The 21,519-nt window shown below is 43.8% G+C and overlaps 1 protein-coding gene across 1 annotated transcript in view; it reads right to left on the bottom strand.

Annotated features, from left to right (window-relative positions):
- Positions 1–21,519, bottom strand: part of CLPTM1L (CLPTM1 like) — a 38,519-nt gene that overhangs the window by 6,063 nt on the left and 10,937 nt on the right. The window contains exons 7-15 of the mRNA XM_068147459.1: positions 18,077–18,171; positions 16,485–16,569; positions 13,809–13,912; positions 10,202–10,267; positions 8,148–8,198; positions 7,439–7,521; positions 2,695–2,729; positions 2,342–2,397; positions 2,215–2,259 (exon numbers count right to left, since the gene is read on the bottom strand). Of these exons, the coding sequence (XP_068003560.1) occupies positions 2,215–2,259; positions 2,342–2,397; positions 2,695–2,729; positions 7,439–7,521; positions 8,148–8,198; positions 10,202–10,267; positions 13,809–13,912; positions 16,485–16,569; positions 18,077–18,171 (620 nt within the window). The remainder of the gene's footprint in view (positions 1–2,214; positions 2,260–2,341; positions 2,398–2,694; positions 2,730–7,438; positions 7,522–8,147; positions 8,199–10,201; positions 10,268–13,808; positions 13,913–16,484; positions 16,570–18,076; positions 18,172–21,519) is intronic.

The raw sequence follows: 21,519 nt of genomic DNA on the forward strand, positions 1-21,519 counted from the left end.
GGATAGGATAGGATAGGATAGGATAGGATAGGATAGGATAGAATGGAACGGAACAGAACAGAACAGGTTGGAAGAGACCTTCAAGATCATCGCGTCCAACCTATCATCCAACACCACCTAATCAACTAAACCATGGCACCAAGCACCCTATCAAGTCTCCTGAACACCTCCAGTGATGGTGACTCCACCACCTCCTCGGGCAGCCCATTCCAATGGGCAATCACTCTCTCTGTGTAAAACTTCCTCCTAACCTCCAGCCTAAACCTCCCCTGGTGCAGCCTGAGACTGTGTCCTCTTGTTCTGGTGCTGGTTGCCTGGGAGAAGAGACCAACCTCTGCCTGTCTACAACCTCCCTTCAGGTAGTTGTAGAGAGCAATAAGGTCACCCCTGAGTCCCCTCTTCTCCAGGCTAAGCAACCCCAGCTCCCTCAGTCTCTCCTCATAGGGCTTGTGTTCCAAACCCCTCCCCAACTTTGTTGCCCTTCTCTGGACACACTCCAGCACGTCAACATCCTTCCTAAACTGAGGGGCCTAGAACTGGACACAGGACTCAAGGTGTGGCCTAACCAGTGCAGTGTACAGGGGCAGAATGACCTCCCTGCTCCTGCTGGCCACACTGTTCCTGATGCAGGTCAGGATGCCATTGGCCCTCCTGGCTGCCTGGGCACACTGCAGGCTCATGTTCAGCCTACCATTGACCAGTACCTCAGGTCCCTCTCTGCCTGGCCGCTCTCCAGCCACTCTGACCCCAGCCTGTAGCTCTGCATGGGGTTGCTGTGGCCAGTGTGCAGAACCTGACACTTGGATGTGTTAAATCTCATGCTGTTGGATTCTGCCCATCTGTCCAGCCTGTCGAGGTCCCTCTGCAAAGCTTCTCTACCCTCCAGCAGATCAACTCCTACCCCCAGCTTGGTGTCATCTGCAAATTTGCTGATGACTGACTCAATCCCCTCATCCAGATTATCAATGATTATATTAAAGAGGACGGGGCCCAGCACTGATCCCTGCGGGAGGCCGCTGCTGACTGGCCTCCAGCTGGATGTGGCACCATTCACCACCTCTCTGGAAACACAGTTTCTTTTAAAGGGAAGAAGAAACGAAAGCATTTGTTTGTGGAAATAGGAGAAAAAAAAGGCACATTGTTGGCATCAAGATCTTGATGATCCCAGCACATCAAACCAGGATTTCTCATAACTCTACAATCAGGAAAACAAAAGACAGCACAAAAGTCCAGATGACTCAGAGAGGGGGGGAAAAGATGGAATCAAAACACTATCAGCTCTTTAGTGGTCCAAAAAATCCCCCAACCCACTAACATATAGTTGCCAATTAAGGAATAAGCAATAGGAACTCAACAGTGAGTGTCTCTAGTCTTCCATATCAGTGCAAGGAATTCTGACTAGGATATTTGGGTAGATCCATCTATGTGCCTGAATACTATACAATCCACCAAGATATACAAGTGCATGCTTGTGGATATGCAGGTATTAAATTCTGACTAGGATATTTGGGTAGATCCATCTAGGTGCCTGAATACTATACAATCCACCTAGATATACAAGTGGGTGCTTGTGGGTATGCAGGTATTAAAGGGTTAGTAAGCTGATTCAGTTCTGAAAAAAACTCACCTTCCCTTCCTCCAAGATCTGGTGTTAAACTTTGTTACAGAACTGTGTTATTACCTACAAAGGCAGCCTAGGCAGTGGGCACACCACAGTGCAGTCCCCAGTTCCACCATTTAACAGCCCACCACATATTCATCACTGTGCTACCCAGAAGCTCAGAATTCCCATCCCATCTCAGAACAGTGTGTACATCACTTCAGTCTCTTGTAGCTCCTGGAATCTGCCAAAATAAGGTCTCTCAGTGGACCTATCTGTTTCTTGATAAATACCCTTTGTTAATATCATCTCTCTCTTCCTGTAAATAATGCATTGAGGCTGACTGATTTATTTGCAAGACCAACATTTATACTCACACAAGACCACTGAAAAAAGCAGTATTGTCATCAAAACCAGGATGCAAGTATGCCCATTATATTGAGGTCATTATGAAATATGTATATATATTTTAAAGGACAGTTGCAAACAAAATTAGTTCCTAATCAAACAACAACAAAGCACTCTGCTGTAAGCTACACATTAGTAAGCTGTTTTCTTACAGAAAATAATTTCCACAATGCTTGCAACAGTCTTTAAATTAGAGCTTTACTTACTTTGTATGTGAAAGCCTTCCATGGTAAGTGTGCAACAGATTTCATCTAGGAATAAAAAATACCAATTTGTAATAATGTCTGGAAGAAAAGACTAGAAAAGCAGCCCTTGACCATTTTTTAATCTTACCTTGTAGTTTACAAACAGCTGGGGCAGCATGAACAGGAATCCAAATGCATACACTCCTGAAGGAAAAAATATGGAAAGCTTATAGACAAATGCACATCACACAACTATACTTCCATGAAATGAAAATTTACACTCATTTTTCTAAAGGGAGAGAATGCATCTAATGATTTTGTTCACTTTGGGTTCATGCTTCTCCCACTCTCAGTGAACATGACAATCTTGGAGCCAGTAGTCAAAGCATTGCTTTATATTGTGTTGGCCCAGCTGATAGGAGTTAATTCTCTACTTTTCAGCCTTGGACTCCATTTGAAGAAACATGAATAGAAAAAAATGAAATAAAGGAAGGGACTCACCATTGACAAAACTGTTAATCAACCAGGAGTACCAGCTACAAACAAAGACAGAGAGTTATTTTTTCACCTCAGCCAAAAATACATACCTGTAATACAGACTACATGACTGCATGCTGGCTATTCCAAGAAACAGCTATAGTGTGAATTACTTGACCCCAAAACTAAGTATCTCCCATCTTCCTTTGATTAGGAAGGTCTCCAGAGAAGGCAGTTTAAGCAAAGGATGCTGATCAGTCCATACAAGAAGTCTGGAGGATATCACAAGAGGGGATTGGACGTGGCACTTGGTGCCATAGTTTAGTAGTCATGGGGTGTTGGGTGACAGGTTGGACTTGATCTTTGAGGTCTTTTCCAACCTTATTGATTCTATGATTCTATGATTATCAACTGTTTTTATACTTTTATTGTACTTCTGCACCCTGGCTGACATCAGGTAATATGGCACACTGAACCCTGACTGAACTAAAGCTTGCAAAGACAACACAGTATTCTAGAGACAGTTAACATGGCACTGTTAGGACTTACCAAATTTCAAACCACAAATACCACTGAGTGCAAACCACTATAGCAGGCATTTAAGAAAAAAATGAATACAAGGAATCTGCATTTTTTCCCTCTTTACATCTAACAACTGTTGCCAGATGTTCAATGCAGTACAATCTTAGCAAAGTAAGAGTGATGTTACAGAGTGGTCAAATTCTGTACTTCTGCTTGCAATAGAACCATAGAATCAACCAGGTTGGAAAAGACCTCAAAGATCATCAAGTCCAACTTATTACCAAATACTAACAATTCATGACAACTAAACCATGGCTTCAGACATCCCCCTTTTTTTCCCCCTGTGTTAATTTATTGGAGATGATGAAAATCAGTTGGTCTAGTTTGATTCATAAGCCAGGGACCAAAGAATAGTAAGGATGGCTAATGACTGTGATGCTCAGGTTGCATCATTAAAAAATAATCTTGCACTGCTCTTCTAGTGACATGCTAGCTGCACCATTACAGCTGTAGCAGCACTTGACTAATCCACCAGCATCTAAAAAATGCACTGAAACTTCCTGCAAGATTGAAGGATAATCCACTTGTAAGACTCCATATTCTGTCACATTTCCTTACAGACAGATTTAACAACGACAAAAGGCTCTGTAATGTGAATAGTTTTGTCTTTCTTAAGCCACAGCCTGTGGAACACCTAGTATGTACTATTTTGCAGTACTGAATGAATTCAGTAATTTTGTGAGAAAACCATAATTTTTCAATACTGCCTATTTGTTAGCTCCTTACCAAGACCTTCTGAAAAAAACCCAATGTTTCTAGTAGTCCAGAAATTGCCCCAGTTTCTAGTACAACTGCTGTGGCTCCTGTAAGCAGCAGCAGTAGGCTTTCTGATGTTACCTTAAGCTACTGCTTGCTCTCCCCTCCAATCTCTTCTGGACCTTAACACACAATTTTTCATTTTTTTTTAACATGTATACAGGCCCATCACCATGCTTGTGTTTGCAGACTTTTTCTACAGCACTCTCAGAGCTTGTACCTGTCCAACACAAAATCAACTGGCTGTACTGCCCTACAAGGAGAGGCTGAGGGAGCTGGGGTTGTTTAACCTGGAGAAGAGGAGGCTCAGGGGAGACCTCATTGCTCTCTACAACTACCTGAAGGGTGGCTGTAGCCAGGAGGGGGTTGGTCTCTTCTCCCAGGCAACTAGCACCAGAACAAGAGGACAGAGTCTGAAGCTGTGCCAGGGGAAGTTTAGGCTGGAGGTGAGGAGAAAGTTCTTCACGGAGAGAGTTGTTGGCCATTGGAATGGGCTGCCCAGGGAGGTGGTGGAGTCACCGTCCCTGGAGGTGTTCAAGAAGGGATTGGATGTAGCACTCGGTGCCATGGTCTAGTCATGAGGTCTTGGGTTGGACTTGATGATCTTTGAGGTCTCTTCCAACCTTGGTGATACTGTGATATTATTTTGAATGAAAGGGGACTAGAGTTTCACGCTTTTATATACTGAGTCTTCAGTTCTTGCTGAAGTATCAACACATTCCTTCTAAGTTCATGGCTCTAAAGGAATACAGACAGCCCTTTCTTAATATCCTCAGGGCAATCAGGAGGAAGTATTCCAAGCTCACGACCCTAGACTTTAGGCGTGCAGATTTTGATCGCTTCAGAGATCTGCTAACCAAAGTGTCGTGGGACAAAGCCCTGGAGGGAAGAGGGACCCAGGACAGCTGGTCAGTATTCAAGGACCACCTCCTCTGTGTCCAGGAGCTCTGTGTACCAACAAAGAGAAAAGCAGGTAAGAATGCTAGGAGGCCTGCCTGGATGGGCAAGGAGCTACTGGACACACTATTACTTAAAAGGAAACTCTACAGGAAGTGGAGGGAAGGACAGGTAGAACAGGGGGAATACAAGGAAGCTGCCCGAGCAGCAAGAGTCCTGGTTAGGAAAGCCAAAGCAGAGTTTGAGTTGAATCTATCCAGGGAGATTAAAGGGAATACTAAGAACTTTTACAGGTATATTAATGGGAAGAAGAAGACTAGGGAAGGTGTGGGCCCCCTCAGAAAGGAAAATGGTGACATGGTCACATGTGATGAGGAAAAGGCTGAGGTACTTAATAACTTCTTTACCTCAGTCTTCACTGCAAGGGCCTCTAGCCACACTCCTGATGTTATGGAAGTCAAAGCCAGGGACAGGGAGGAAGAACTGCCCATTGTAAGTGCAGATCAGGTTCGTGATCATCTGAAGAACCTGAAAGTGTTCAAGTCCATGGGACCCGACGGGTTACACCCACGGGTGCTGAGAGAACTGGCAGATGAGGTTGCTAAACCCCTCTCTATTTTATTTCAAAAGTCCTGGCAGTCTGGTGAAGTCCCCACAGACTGGAAAAGGGGAAACATTGTGCCCATCTTCAAAAAGGGCAAGAAGGAGGAACCAGGGAACTCCAGGCCAGTCAGTCTCACCTCTGTGCCTGGAAAGATCATGGAACAGATCCTCCTGGAGTCACTACTCGCTCAAAAGAATAGTGAAGAGGTGATTGGGAACAGTCAGCATGGCTTTGCCAAGGGCAAATCCTGCCTGACCAACCTGGTGGCCTTCTATGAGCAGGTGACAAAATTAATAGATGAGGGGCGAGCAACTGATGTCGTTTACCTGGACCTGAGCAAAGCCTTCGACACTGTCCCACACCACATCCTGGTCTCCAAACTGGTGACACATGGGTTTGATTGGTGGACCACTAGATGGATAAGGAACTGGCTTGATGGCCGCACCCGAAGAGTGGCTGTCAATGGCTCCATGTCCCAGTGGAGGCCAGTGACAAGTGGAGTCCCTCAGGGATCAGTCCTGGGACCTGTCTTATTCAACATCTTTGTGGGGGACATGGACAGTGGCATTGAGTGCACCCTCAGCAAGTTTGCTGATGACACCAAGCTGTGTGGTGCAGCAGACACGCTGGAGGGAAGGGAGGCCATCCAGAGGGACCTTGACAGGCTGGAGAGGTGGGCACAGGCCAACCTCATGAAGTTCAATAAGAGCAAGTGCAGGGTCCTGCATCTGGGTCGAGGCAATCCCAGGCACAAATCCAGGCTGGGCAGTGACTGGCTGGAGGGTAGCCCTGAGGAGAGAGACTTGGGGGTGCTGGTGGACAAAAAGCTCAACATGAGCTCTCAGTGTGCACTTGCAGCCCGCAAAGCCAATCAGATCCTGGGCTGCATCAGGAGAAGTGTGGCTAGCAGGTCGAGGGAGGTGATCCTCCCCCTCTACTCAGCCCTGGTGAGACCCCACCTGGAGTACTGTGTCCAGTTCTGGAGCCCCTATTACAAGAGGGATGTGGAGGTGCTGGAACGTGTCCAGAGAAGGGCCACGAGGATGATCAGAGGGCTGGAGCACCTCTCCTGTGAGGACAGACTGAAGGAGTTGGGGCTGTTCAGTCTGGAGAAGAGAAGGCTCTGAGGAGACCTAATTGTGGCCTTCCAGTATCTGAAGGGGGCCTACAGGAAGGCTGGGGAGGGACTTCTCAGGATATCAGGTAGTGATAGGACTAGGGGGAATGGAATGAAGCTGGAGGTGGGGAGATTCAGGCTGGATGTGAGGAGGAGGTTCTTCACCATGAGAGTGGTGAAACCCTGGAATGGGTTGTCCAGGGAGGTGGTCGAGGCCCCGTCCCTGGGGGTGTTTAAGAGCAGGCTGGATGAGGCTCTGTCCAGCCTGATCTAGTGTGGGGTGTCCCTGCCCATGGCAGGGGGGTTGGAACTAGATGATCCTTGTGGTCCCTTCCAACCCTGAATGAAACTATGAAACTATGAAACTATGAAAAGTGCTTTTGCTTGCTTGTCATCCTAGCTATCATGTTGAGGAACAGAGGAACCTCATGGTCAGAGCAAATAATTTTGGGACAGTTTTTGCTTCTCTCTCAATAACTGGACAGATTCAGCCACTGAATTCCTCTTATCTCTCCTGTCACCTTATCTGGTCTCTGCACATCAATGACAGCTTTCTTCCTCATCTTCTGACTGCCAGCTTACTCATATATGCAAGCCAGGTTACTCGTGAAATAAACCAGCCTGTAGTTTACAGGATGTTAAAACACCAGCTACTCTTCAGCTTCAGATCCTACAGAACAGGAAATTTGCTGGTTCCTGGCTTATGAATCAAACTAAAACATTCATAACCCATCATCTCCAATAAATTAACACAGAAAAAAAACCCAGGGGGATGTCTCATTCTGTCTAAGATTGTTATAGATTTACAGTACCTTTTGTATTTGACATTCAACAAGGAGTAACCTGCACCTCCAATACACAGTGGGTAGAGCAAATATGACAAATATTTCATAGCCTAATAGACAAGGAGAAGGGTTGGTTAGTTCACATTTTATATTCAGCAAAGTTCTCATGGCATCATGATTTTTTCCCTGCAAATATTCTCCTATTCCCCATTGTCTTCTATTATTTCCAGTAATGTTTTTAATTCTAAAGAACAGGGTGAAAATTCCAATGTCCAGCTCAGGGAATGAAGTACATCAGAGAATAGGTACCAAGAGACAGCACAAAGATCACAGTGTAAGAGTAGCTCTCTACTTGATACCTGTTTTGCCGTCTCAACTCCTTTCAGATGTCAGGAAGCATATGAATGTTCCTCCAGGGTAAATAACAAGTACAAATATCAATTTTCAAACTTATGAATGGCAACCCTTTTAGACATTTCTCTTCAGGTAAGTCATCTGCAATTTTGCTTCTCAGAGAAATGTTTCAACTGCTTGCAGCTAACAAAACTCTTTCACTGTTCCTTTTCAGAAATCATCAGAATGAACCTTTGCTCTCTGGTAAGCCACATCATGATAATCCACTCAACTGTGAGACTACAGAGAGCACACTTACAGCAATAAAAAAAACCAAATCAAGCCAGTCAGCAGGCTACATACATAGACTTTATAGGTCAGAAGTCACAGGATACCCTCTTACCTGGGCATCATACTCCTCGGTTTTCTTTTCAGAGTCATTGTATATACCGTACTGCAATATATATAAAGAGTATAATCATGTCAGAACTATAAGGAGAAGCACTTGCTGTTTGATTCTGTAAAGAGAGATTTAAACTGCAAACTGAACTGCTTAGACATTAAGTCAGGCAGTGGTCTGAAGTGTTTGTAAGCTTCTAAACAAGAGTCACAGAAATGTTCTTTGCAGTCTGCTCAATACAGGGTAGGCACACATTTTTCTCCCTTTTTTTTAACCACCAAACATTCATGATTTCAACAAGTCCAAGTGCCGGGTGCTGCACTTTGGCCACGGCAACCCCATGCAGAGATACAGGCTGGGGTTGGAGTGGCTAGGAAGCGGCCAGACAGAAAGGGATGTGGGGGTACTGATTGACAGCTGCCAAAACATGAGCCAGCAGTGTGCCCAGGTGGCCAAGAAGGCCAATGGCATCCTGGCCTGTATCAAGACTAGTGTGGCCAGCAGGAGCAGGGAAGTCATTGTGCCCCTGTACTCTGCATTGGATAGGCCACACCTTGAGTACTGTGTCCAGTTCTGGGCCCCTCAGTTTAAGAAGGACATTGAGACACTTGAATGTGTCCAGCGAAGGGCAACAAGGCTGGGGAGAGGCCGTGAGCACAAGCCCTATGAGGAGAGGCTGAGGGAGCTGGGATTGTTTAGCCTGGAGAAGAGGAGGCTCAGGGGAGACCTCATTGCTCTCTACAACTGCCTGAAGGGTGGTTGCAGCCAGGAGGGAGTTGGTCTCTTCTCTCTAGCAACCAGCACCAGAACAAGAGGACACAGTCTCAACCTGTGCCAGGGGAAGTTTAGGCTGGAGGTGAGGAGGAAGTTCTTCACAGAGAGAGTTGTTAGCTGTTGGAATGTGCTGCCCAGGGAGGTGGTGGAGTCACCATCCCTGGAGGTGTTCCAGAGGGGACTGGATGTGGCACTTGGTGCCATGGTTTAGTCATGAGGTCTGTGGTTACAGGTTGGACTTGATGATCTTTGAGGTCTCTTCCAACCTTGGTGATACTGTCATGACTTCTTTGCTTAGGAAAGCGCTTCAGACAGCAGAGTTCATGAAGCAAAAGCAAAGCCAAATGGCTAAGAATCTGGGAGATTTACGACAGCGTTGTTCAAACCATAACCATATTCAAGCATGGAGAGGTAAGTTATAGGTTATCTCCACATCTCCAGAAATAGACTGCTAAACACAGCTCCTTGAATACTGACAAAGGAACACCCAGAGCTATCAACCCCTTGAGATGCATGGACTTCAAAGCAGCACAACCCCCCAGTACTTCCTGTGAATTAAAACTGAAAATTAGACAACTGCTCCTCCTACCAACAAGAGAAATGTTCACTGCAGACTGTAATTTAAAAAGATTAAATTTAGGATTAAAAACGATTTTAAAATACTTAAATTGAGTCCCTGCCACCACTGCATGTCCTGCAGTCTCAAGACTCATTTTCCCCCCACAGGATTTATTCTGTCCCTAAAGCTTCATGAAAAAAAGATCAGTTTCTTGCTTCAGATCCTGACATCAGCTAAGTGTGCCTTTCCAACACAGTGGCAGGAGTACAGTCCCACCTGTTCAAAACTCCTCTGTCAATCCTTCTAAATCTTTAGTTTCTCACACCATAAATACATACAAATCACAGGATCACAGAATGGTTTGGGTTGGAAGAGACCTTAAAGATCACCTGGTTCCAATCCCCCTGCCATAGGCAGGGACATCTTCCACTAGACCATGTTGCTCAAGGACCCATTCAACCTGGCCTTGAACACTCCCAGGGAGGAGGCATCCATAACTTCCCTGGGCAACCTGTTCCAGTACCTCACCACCCTCACTAAAATAGCAGCTTCTACAGAAGGCAAAGGAATTGTTTTGAAAATGCTTGTGTAGCTTTTGGATTAAGCCATGCACAAAGGGAAGGTGCACATGGGAAACTTTGACAGACAAAAGGAAAAAGGCTTCCAAAAAATCAGATGGGACACCTCAATAGTGTCATTATTAATAGGCCAAAGTCTACTATACCTGAATTTTGGGTCTCAAGCCTTGCCACTTGATTTTCATTTTCAAAGCTTTCTTCACTTTCCAGAGCTGTGATAGCAAAAAAACCAAACAATGTGCACATAAAAGATTAGCCAAAGGAATGTTGTACGCAGGACTCTTGACAATCAAAATCAAGATTACAGAATATATATTTTAAGCACTCATTGCATCAACAAGCAACAGCCTGACCGCAGCACACTGCCTGCATCTATACATGACAAAAGATCACATCGCCAGACAAGTACAATGTTGGGAGCCTGCACTACAAAGTCTCCAATCAGATCACGCATTTTAAGTGGGGAAGAAAAGATATCTTGACTGCAGCACTTAAGTGGAGTTAGCATGCACCATGTGTCAAGCATTTAGAGAATTCTCCAGTAGCCACCTGACAAGCAAGTTTTTATGTGGCTTTGAGATCAGCTGGGTTCTGCAAGATGAAGATGATTGAGAACTCCTACGTGTGATTAAATGGGTACCTACATAATCATTACATTTGGGCTACAAGCAGAAGTCAGTGAAACCACTCCATTCATAGAATCATAGGATCACAGAATCAACCAGGTTGGAAAAGACCACAGAGATCATCAAACCCAACCTATTACCTAACACCTAACACCTCATGACAACTAAACCCTGTCTCCAAGTGCCACATCCAATCCTTCTTTGAACACCTCCAGGGAGGGTGACTCCATCACCTCCCTGGGCAGCACATTCCAATGGCCAATCACTCTTTCTGTGAAGAACTTTCTCCTCACCTCAAGCCTAAACCTTCCCTGGTGCAGCTTCAGACTGTGTCCTCCTGTTCTGGTGCTGGTTGCCTGGGAGAAGAGACCAACCCCTACTTGGCTACAACCTCATTTCAGGGAGCTGTGGAGAGCCATAAGGTCTCCCTGAGCCTCCTCTTCTCCAGGCTAAACAACCCCAGCTCCCTCAGCCTCTCCTCATAGGGCTTGTGCTCCAGACCTCTCACCAGCCTGCTCAATTATGTATGTTCAATTACATACTGTAAAAGCTCGACCCTAATGTAACCAAAGATTACTCATGTACTTATCTGCTACAGAGATTCAGCAAGTTATGCAATGCAGTAAGCTGCCCAGGAGAGCTATGCACCATGAAGCTTTTGGTAGACAAGGTTTGTCTGTTTAACTTCAGATACACCAATGTTTTCCTCTTTAATGTCATCTTCAGTGCAAGAGAATTGCAGAAGCAATGTCACTGTTCGTACTGCATGAGGAACAAGTGTTAAGAACAAGCTGGAAGAAGCTCTTCCCAGCAAACTCCTTTGAGATGCATGGTCCATATATGTTCATTCTCACCTTGTTATCTCACTATCACTTGAGAGAAGAAATGTGTTACTTCAACAGAGCTGCCAGAAAAGTTCTTATATAACCCTTTCAGCCCAGTTTCCCCGCCCTGTAATTCAAAAGCAACATACTGGAAAAGAAGGTGCATAACAAAGACTTAAGAGCCCAACAGTCTAGACATCTGGAAGAGATACATTTAACAGAGCTTTAGGCAGCTCCAAGAACCCTGGACAGGCACAACCATGAAATGAGATGTGAACCTGTCTGACCTTAGGTAGCAGCAACCCAGAAATTCACCTTCATTATAAATTAGAAATGCAGAATCTTAACAGTTTTAATTGAACTTAATCCCTGTAGCATAGGTGAATGATTCACCATACACATCCCTACCGGCATACAGGCCTGATCTGGCTTCCACTAAAGCTTTTCCAAAAAAGGAGAAAGAAAGAAGTGATTTAGAGACTAGGGCTATTTCTTTTTCCCCACTGTGAACAAAAGCATCACTTTACCTGATCTGATTAATTTTTGAACAATTTGACACCTATGAATTTCTGTAGGCCTTCTGGTTTTTAAATTTAGTTATTTAGATTTCAAGGATCAGAAGAAAAAAAAAAAGGAAAAAGATAATCTACAAGAGAAGCAGCAGACTTCTAGGGATTAATACTTGACCCAGAAATTTGGTAAGAATAAGTTGCCATCTATAGGAACAAACCCACTGAAAAATCTAATAGAAGAGACTAAGCACAGACAAATACAGCAGACTAACCAAATCCTGACTTACTGAAGAATGTTGGTCAATGAAATGGTACTGCTTAGGAGACTGCTGTTTACAGCTTTCACAAGAGCCTAGGCTGTTTATTACAAGAAGCTGAAATCACTCTGTGACTGGGCATTCAACAATTTCATCAGTAACTGATTGTCTCCATGGAGATTATTGTGGGGGATTGTGTGCCCTGGACTGGCTGATTGAAGATGAGAAACTGCAAGGAAAGATGAAATGGGAATCACCTGCAGTGGCTTAACAAGCAACTCCTGTAGATGAGATAAGAGTCACCTGTGCTACCTTAATAAGTATTGCCAGCCAGTAAGAAAAAGAGGTTGTTAACCAATCCCCTGCAGCCACACCAAAAGGAAAGCTAGAATGCAAGCTGCATGAAGGCAGTCTTTAGTCTCATGGGCTTGCTGCCATGGGCAGGAGCTCCTGACCTGGGCACTCCCTACGCCCTTGGCTTGAATTCTACCTTCATCACTGTGGGTGCTGCCCTGTACCCCACAGTGACAGATTATCTGCAACTGTAACAGATGTGTAGTCAAAAATCCCAAGCTAGAGTCCTGAACTTTTTTAAACACTGAGAAATAAACAGACCTGCAAGTAATGCAGAGTAGAGAGACCTCCTCTTTCCATTACTGCCTACTTTGTGCTTTACTACACATGAAGCAGGCTTCTAAGGAGTACTTGCAACCCACTGAACAGACAGAGTCTTCTGGAAAAATGAAGGCAGCCAGCAGCCTCCTCCCACCTAGGGCACTGCTTGACAGCACACAGCCTAGTAATTGACAAATGTTTCTGTGAAGGCTTGCTGACACGGTTGTACATGCCTGGTCAGGGGTGATGCCTATCAGATAGGAAGCAACCTGGGCACAGAAATGTTTGGTTTGCACAATACCGGTTGGCCCATCCCACAAAAAACTACTACTTACAGCTTAGTTATTTGATAAAGGGACACAATCTCACCTACCACTGAAAGCCAGTTAACAATGCTGCTCAGACAGTATACCACAGCAGCATTTTTCTGGTAACTGGTTTTGCATTCTTTTTCTCCAATAAACCGTGGATGATGCTACAAATGCTGGTCTTATTTGATTGATAGAGGACACAGTCTCAAGCTGCACCAGGGGAGGTTTAGGCTCGAGGTGAGGAGAAAGTTCTTTGCTGAGAGAGTCATTTGCCATTGGAATGTGCTGCCCAGGGAGGTGGTGGAGTCCCCATACCTGGAGGGGCTCAAGAGGGGATTGGACGTGGCACTTGGTGCCATGGTCTAGTCATGAGGTCTGTGGCTATAGGTTGGACTTGATCTTTGAGGTCTCTTCCAACCTTGGTGATAGTGTGGTACTGTGAAAGGGACACAATCTCACCTACCACTGAAAGCCAGTTAACAATGCTGCTCAGACAGTATACCACAGCAGCATTTTGCTGGTAACTGGTTTTGCACTCTTTTTCTACAATAAATTGTGGATGCTGCTGCAAATGCTGGTCTCTGGTTCTAGAGCTTTAAAAAACTCACCTCAATCACTGCACCAATGCCTGCTGGGATCAGTACCAATAAACTTGTTTGTTCATCCAAAAGGAAAAGAAAGATTACCACAGTACTAAAGCACCGCCAAAGCACTAGAGAGAAAAAAGGAAAATTAAAGTCTTATTAATATTTCATTGAAGAGCTGTGATGAGAGAAGACTGCTGGCCTATTTTCTGCAACTCCGTCTCAATTTAAAAGCATGACCTCCTCCCACATCCACCTTGATGTAACAAGCAGCCCTTGAAAAGGCTAGTTGAAAAAGCTAGTAACTCCAGGAGAATAAGGAACAAATGTTTCATGAAAATCTTATCACAAAAGTTGAGAGGAAATCTGAGTATTTAAGGAAGATGGTTTTACTGCAGCTATTCAGAAACGTATCAATACCATAATGAATCACAGAATGGTTGGAAGTGACCTCTAGAGGTCATCTAGTCCAAGCCCTCTCCGGGGAGCAGGGACATCCACGGCTTGATCAGGTTACTCAAAGCCCCATCAAGCCTGACCTCAAACGTCTCCAGGGATGGGGCCTCCATCACCTCCCTGGGCAACCTGCTCCAGTGTTAGAATCATAGAATTGTTAGGGTTGGAAGGGACCTCAAGAATCACCTAGCTCCAACCCCCCTGCAATGGGCAGGGACACCTCACACTAGATCAGGTTGCTCACAGCCACATCCAGCCTGGCCTTAAAAACCTCCAGGGTTGAGACTTCCACCACCTGCCTGGGCAACCTGTGCCAGTGTCTCACCACCCTTATGGTGAAGAACTTCTTCCTAACATCCAATCTGAATCTACCCATTTCTAGTTTTGTTCCATTCCCCCTAGTCTTACCTGACACCCTAGAAAAGTCCCTCCCCAGCTTTCCTGTAGCCCCCTTCAAATACTGGAAGGCCACAGTAAGGTCTTCCTGGAGCCTTCTCTTCTCCAGACTCTTCTACCACCCTCACAGTAAAACTTCTTCACAAAGTCAAGAACTATGTTCATACCAGTCTTTGAAACTCATGCAGCTAATTTAATGACTGTAATTCTGTGTATATATATTAGGGTTATTTTTCAGATTTTGCAGAACTTTGGACACTGTTAAGTCTTCCAATTAATGCTTAGATTTGAATATCCCTCCCCTAGGGGACTGAAAGAGAGAAGAGCCAAAACACTCAGACATCAACAATTACACTTGCAGAGCAATTGCCTGTCCCACTTCTCCCTCGGGGCAAGGAGGCATGAAGGTGACTAAAACTTGCTAAAGAGAGGATGGAGCCATTAATCGTTGGAGAATGAAGACTGACAATTTGGTAGAAAGGTAAAAAACCACTTTGCCACTCACTCTTTTCTATTTGGCTTTACTCACTTTTTAAACTAGCAATTAACACTTAATTCTGAAATTCTGTGGACCATTTTGAATTTGTACCAACTTTTTGGATGTACCTATGCCAACAGCTTGTGTGCCTTACAAAACCAGCCTGATAAAGACAGTAAACAGATTCCCCCTATGAGAAAAATGTGTTGCTGTTCATTGTAATTTAACATTTCTATTTTGTTTCCTGGTATTGATATTCTCCACATGCTTTACTCAAGCCACAAACATGACAGGATTAGGGACAGTCTCAGAGGTCAAGTGATTTCAGGTTTATTGGTTTGGTTTATAGTCAGAATGGAAAAAAATCTATTAGAAAAACAAGCAGTAATGTCAGCACAATAAAGGAGGCTGGGGAGTAGTGTGTTAAACCTCAAGTGCCCAGGGCTGGGTACTACCTTCATCTGTCTCTAGGAAGGCTTGAGAAGATGTTAGACCATTATGTTTCTCTCATCTATCCTATATTCAAGTCAATTCTTGATGCTCTTCCCCTATGGAGGTTAGAAGGAAGTTCTACACAGAGAGAGTGATTGCCCATTGGAATGGTAAACTCGAGGAGGTGATGGAGTCACAATCACTGGAGGTGTTCAGGAGGAGACTTGACAGGGTGCTTGGTTGCATGGTTTAGTTGATTAGGTGGTGTTGGATGACAGGTTGGACACGAAGATCTTGAAGGTCTCTTCCAACCTGGTCTATTCTATTCTATTCTATTCTATTCTATTCTATTCTATTCTATTCTATTCTATTCTATTCTATTCTATTCTATTCTATTCTATTCTATTCTATTCTATTCTATTCTATTCTATTCTATTCTATTCTATTCTATTCTATTCTATTCCCCCTGCCCCAGGAGCCTCTGCTGCTCCTGTTTACATGAAAGCCCAAATCAAACAACAGCATTACACCACAGTGTTCACCCCCTCAAATATTTTGAAACCTGCAGTTATCTACAAGGAACATATGGGACTTGCAGGACAACATTACCCCAAGGAGCACACTCTCCCTGCTCATAGGATTTTTTTCTATTTCTGATTTTTTTCTCAAAGTGTTTTGCTGTTCTTTCAGCAACAGAAATATGGTACTGACTTAATATTAAACTAACTCACACAACAGTCAAGCTTCAAAGTGACAGAAGTGTTTTAAAAGCAAGTGAGACTTGAGCATGATGCTAATGAAGTTAGAGCCAGCCTGCCAGCTTTCTTCTCTTTTTGCCATCTTGGTGAACACTCTAATGAGTCAACTTACAGTAAGACTGAAAACACACAGGATGTGTTCCACAGCACATGCACAAAACTTCACTTTCTGGCCCATACCTGCTTTTGTGGACATCCCAGCCATGCTCCTCTTTTTCTTCCAAAAACTGATGTCATTTTTGAATGCAAGAAAATCAAAGAGAAGCTGCAAACGGCAATGAACATGCTCAATGGCTTGAATAATGCGTTAATTGAAGACTAGCAGCTCAACTGTTAAAAATGCATTTAAGAGAGAATTCAAGAACAACATGACTTAGAAGCTTCAGAAATATAATTAGAAAAAAAAAAAAGCTAAAAAACTGTTTCAGAAGCCCAAACTCTACCAAGCAGTGCAAAATGACAGAATTAATTCCAAACACTACTACTAACAGAATGCTACAGAACACAGTGTCCTGTAAAGGACACCATTGTCCAGGGCAATATATGGAAGAAGATAAAGAATAAGGACCCTGAGGAACTGCTCACCTCTGTGACAGAGCAGGGCAAGTCACACTACATTACCTTCAAAGTGCTTTGGTACTATCCAAATATCCAATGATAGTCAATCTAGGCTTGGATAGTACCCAAGGTATCTAAAAACATCCAATATAGCAAATTTCATCACTAAGAAGCTGACTGAAACTTCAAGGACATTTTAGCATTACATTTACTTGTAGTGAGTTCTAGGGTGGTTTTTAATTTTAGTTCTTTCATTCAGTGTATTTTTCAGTATTTCCTTTAAGCATTAACTGCTTTAGCACCACAGATGCAAGAAATTCTGAGTCAGAGAATTTTAATGAAGCTCTGTTTGGTGTTTTGTTGTTGGTGGTGGTTTTGTTGGTTTTTGTTTTCTCCTTTGGGCAAATGATGAATGCAAGAACAAAGGTATGGGAAGAACTAATCCTAAGATACAGGTGCCTTACAACTTGATGAACAGAATGGGAAAGATCAATGAATGTGGCTGAGAAGTCTCAGTTGCATTCCAACCAAATTAATGGTAGGCAATGTAAGTATAAAGAAACAGATCATGCCTAGCAAGTTCTTCTCTCTTCCAGAATATGGGAATTAGTATTGAGTGTAATTGTAGCTGACAAAAATGTTTCACAGTAGAGCAAGTCTAAAACACCTGTTAGTTGAAATGTGTAAGATTTATAAGATATAAGATTTATATTGAAACCAATAGCCACACACTGTTAAGAAAGACTCAAAACAACAGATAAGCATGGCTAGAACTCTAAGCTCTTCACTTCACAGTAACAAATTTTGAAGCAATTTAAATTTCTCCAAGTACTGGAAGTCAGAGACTCAAATCCCATGACTGGTTGCCCAACTATGCCACTGCAGTAAACCCTCTGACAACAAACTCTGAACCAATGTTGACAGACATATTAATTCTAGGGGCTTTGGTTCAACTACAAAAAAAAAAACATGTGATAATGGGGCCAAATATTTCAGTCAAGACTGTTATTTTCTGTCTAGGTATCTCAATTTTCCATTTTTCATATTAACTCTCTATTGGAAATATATCTGACTTGTACCAGAAAACACTTCCATTGCTCTGCTGAAATTGCTATTTCCACAAACAGTTCTTAATAAAATAATGAAAGTCATTTCCTTCTCCCCTTTTAACTTCATATGCTGTAATTCCTAACAAGCAAAGTGGCTCAACTTACATGGAATGCTGCTACAAAGAATGTCAATGCCAGAAAGTACAGGTTGGTATCAACAAAAATTCCTTTTACTTCATCTGCATCCTTTTCTGAAAACCCTACAAAAAAGAACAAAGAATTATTCAAGTACCACAAGAAAGTTAATTGTTCTTATGCTAGAGTCGGATAGGATAGGATAGGATAGGATAGGATAGGATAGGATAGGATAGGATAGGATAGGATAGGATAGGATAGGATAGGATAGGATAAACCAGGTTGGAAAAGACCTTCAAGATCATCGCGTCCAACCTATCATCCAACACCATCTAATCAACTAAACCATGGCACCAAGCACCCCATCCAGTCTCTTCCTAAACACCTCCAGTCATGGTGACTCTGCCACCTCTCCAGGCAGCCCATTCCAATGGCCAATCACTCTTTCTGTGAAGAACTTCTTCCTAACATCCAGCCTAAACCTCCCATGGTACAGCTTGAGACTGTGTCTTCTTGTTCTGCCACAGGTTGCCTGGGAGAAGAGACCAACCCCCACCTGGCTATAACCTCCCTTCAGGTAGTTGTAGAGAGCAATAAGGTCTCCCCTGAGTCTCTTCTTCTCCAGGCTAAGCAACCACAGCTCCCTCAGCCTCTCCTCACAGGGCTGTGCTCCAAACACCTCCCCAGCTTTGCTGCCCCTGTCTGGACATGTTCCAGCAACTCAACATCTTTCCTAAACTGAGGGGCCCAGAAGGAAAGGAATCTTCCATCACACCCACATGTTTTCTGTTAAACAATCATAAACTCAAAACATGACGGTAACTGTACTGGTAAAACCCAAGTCTACTTATATTTTGGTGAAGTATTTGGCTTGCAGCCTGATGTGCCTTCACCATGCCATGTACCTACACCCTAAACTAAACACTCAAGAGACAAATGGCAAAACACAGGAAGTGGTTCTGCCCTGAGTGGGAAGAAAAACAATTATTCAACATTGACCTCTGAACTTTGATCTGGGAAGCTGAGAGAGAACTGTCAGAGCTCAGCTGCCAGCTGAGTTCAAACCAGGGCATGGACACAAAAGTGAGCTTCACATTAAAAAGGGCAAAAACGAGAAGAGGATCTCACTGTAAAGGACAAGAAACAAGAAGCAAGAAACAGGATTACTTTTGCAACAGTACAGACCTCAGAACATGCAATAGGCAGTGACTCTTTTGATGGTCCTTGCAGAGTAAATTTAGAAGCTCCTCTTTGATCAATGGAAAAAGGGAAACCACCATCCAGAAAGCACAATCTGTAAGCTGACTATGTATTTTCTGTGGCCTTATCAAATCTCCTAAAGGAGGAATGTTGCTACCTTGTGGACATTAAAGAACAACCATTAACTCAAAAAAGTTGAGAGTTTGTCTGTAATAAGTAACATTTCCAGCTGGAGGAGGTGTCCTTTCCAGAAGATACACCATCCCTCTGAACTCCTTCAGCCACTGTTAGGAGGCTTTCTTCTTGAAGTAGAAAGCTCTGTTGACTGAAAGCTACTGTTAGAAAACACACAATGCTACATTATGGCAATGATGTTAAGAAACAGGTGAGTTCAGTACTAAATTATTTTGTCTCATCAGCTATACTACATCACAGCAAGAATGTGAACTTACCCATATTCAAGTGATTTTGGAGTTTTGCTACTGGCTTGGGTGACCTTAAGTTCTTCCAAACTCAACACTTTAAGATTTTAAACCTTATGTTTCACTGTCTACATACTTACAGAGAACAAGCAGCAACTTGGTAAGCTTATTTTCACAAGTAGAGGAGGTATTCCTAAGATGACAGGTCTTGATACACATGTTCATCACATGACAATTAAGACACAGAACATGAAAAATTGAATTCTTCTATTCTGAGGAGGCTGTGATGGTGGTCAAATGTCCCACACAAACTGAGGAAGTGGTTAGACACCACTTTCACAGTATCACCAAGGTTGGAAGAGACCTCAAAGATCATCGAGTCCAACCTGTCACCACAGACCTCATGACTAGACCACGGCACCAAGTGCCACATCCAATCCCCTCTTGAACACCTCCAGGGATGGTGACTCCACCACCTCCCTGGGCAGCACATTCCAATGACGAATGACTCTCTCGGTGAAGAACTTTCTCCTCACCTCGAGTCTAAACCTCCCCTGGCACAGCTTGAGACTGTGTCCCCTTGTTCTGGTGCTGCTTGCCTGAGAGAAGAGACCAACCCCTTTCTGGCTACAGCCTCCCTTCAGGTAGTTGTAGAGAGCAATAAAGTCTCCCCTGAGCCTCCTCCTCTCCAGGCTAAACAATCCCAGCTCCCTCAGCCTCTCCTCATAGGGCTTGTGCTCAAGGCCTCTCCCCAGCCTTGTTGCCCTTCTCTGGACATGTTCAAGTGTCTCGATGTCCTTCTTAAACTGAGGGGCTCAGAACTGGACAGAGTACTCAAGGTGTGGCCTAACCAGTGCAGAGTACAGTGGCACAATGACTTCCCTGCTCCTGCTAGCCACATGATGCAGGCCAGGATGCCATTGGCCTACTTGGCCACCTGGGCACACTGCTGACTCATGTTCAGCCAGCTGTCAATCAGTCCCCCCAGGTCCCTTTCTGTTTGGCAGCTCTCCAGCCACTCCAACCCCAGCCTGTAGCTCTGCATGGGGTTGCTGTGGCCAAAGTGCAGCACCCAGCACTTGGATTTGTCAAATGCCATCTGTTGGACTCTGCCCATCTGTCCAGTCAGTCGAGGTCCCTCTGCAGAGCCCTTCTGCCCTCCAACAGACCAACATCTGCTCTCAGCTTGGTGTCATACCAAGTGCCCTTTCAAGACAGTTATTCTAAGCCGACATATTTGTAGCTTTGATAACCATTAGCCTCAGCTAAGGCAATGCAGCTAAACTCTACTTAGCATGATCTTGTTCCTTACTGGTTCTCACTTCTCCAACAAAACATGAGGAAAGCTTAGGCTGCAAAAAGGAAGCCTAGGCTCTCAGTTAAGTTACACTGTATAAAGGTACTGCATCTTCTAGCAATGCTACTTTCTGAAACTACTGCTCACCCAGGAAAGATTTTTTTCTCTCCCCTTAGAAATCAGTGCCTTAAGTTGTCCATCATAAAACAGGAGTTCAGGTAAGAGTGAATAACCAAGCCCTCTTTCTGTTATTGACTATATTCTGGTGAATAAAGAATACCACCGAGTAGTATTGAAGTAGCATATACCCCTGAATTAGTAGAATACTGCATCTGTATCTACTAAAAAACCCAAAGATAAACTGGGAAGGATTTAAGAATCATTGCAGTATAGCACAGAAGCTTTTAAAATCTCTTGGCCTGAAAAGAGGTCAGGTTTGTGTGTGAAGAGTTTAAAGAGAGAGGATCAGAAAGAATCCTACATTCACATACATCAGCAACAGTTCAGTTACTAAATAGTTCCTTATGCTAGCTTAAGGAAGCCAAATACTAGTC

The sequence above is a fragment of the Melanerpes formicivorus genome, unplaced genomic scaffold (genome assembly GCF_026170545.1).
Source record: "Melanerpes formicivorus ecotype bairdi unplaced genomic scaffold, bMelFor1.0.p_v2 SCAF_15, whole genome shotgun sequence".
Taxonomy (NCBI): domain Eukaryota; kingdom Metazoa; phylum Chordata; class Aves; order Piciformes; family Picidae; genus Melanerpes; species Melanerpes formicivorus.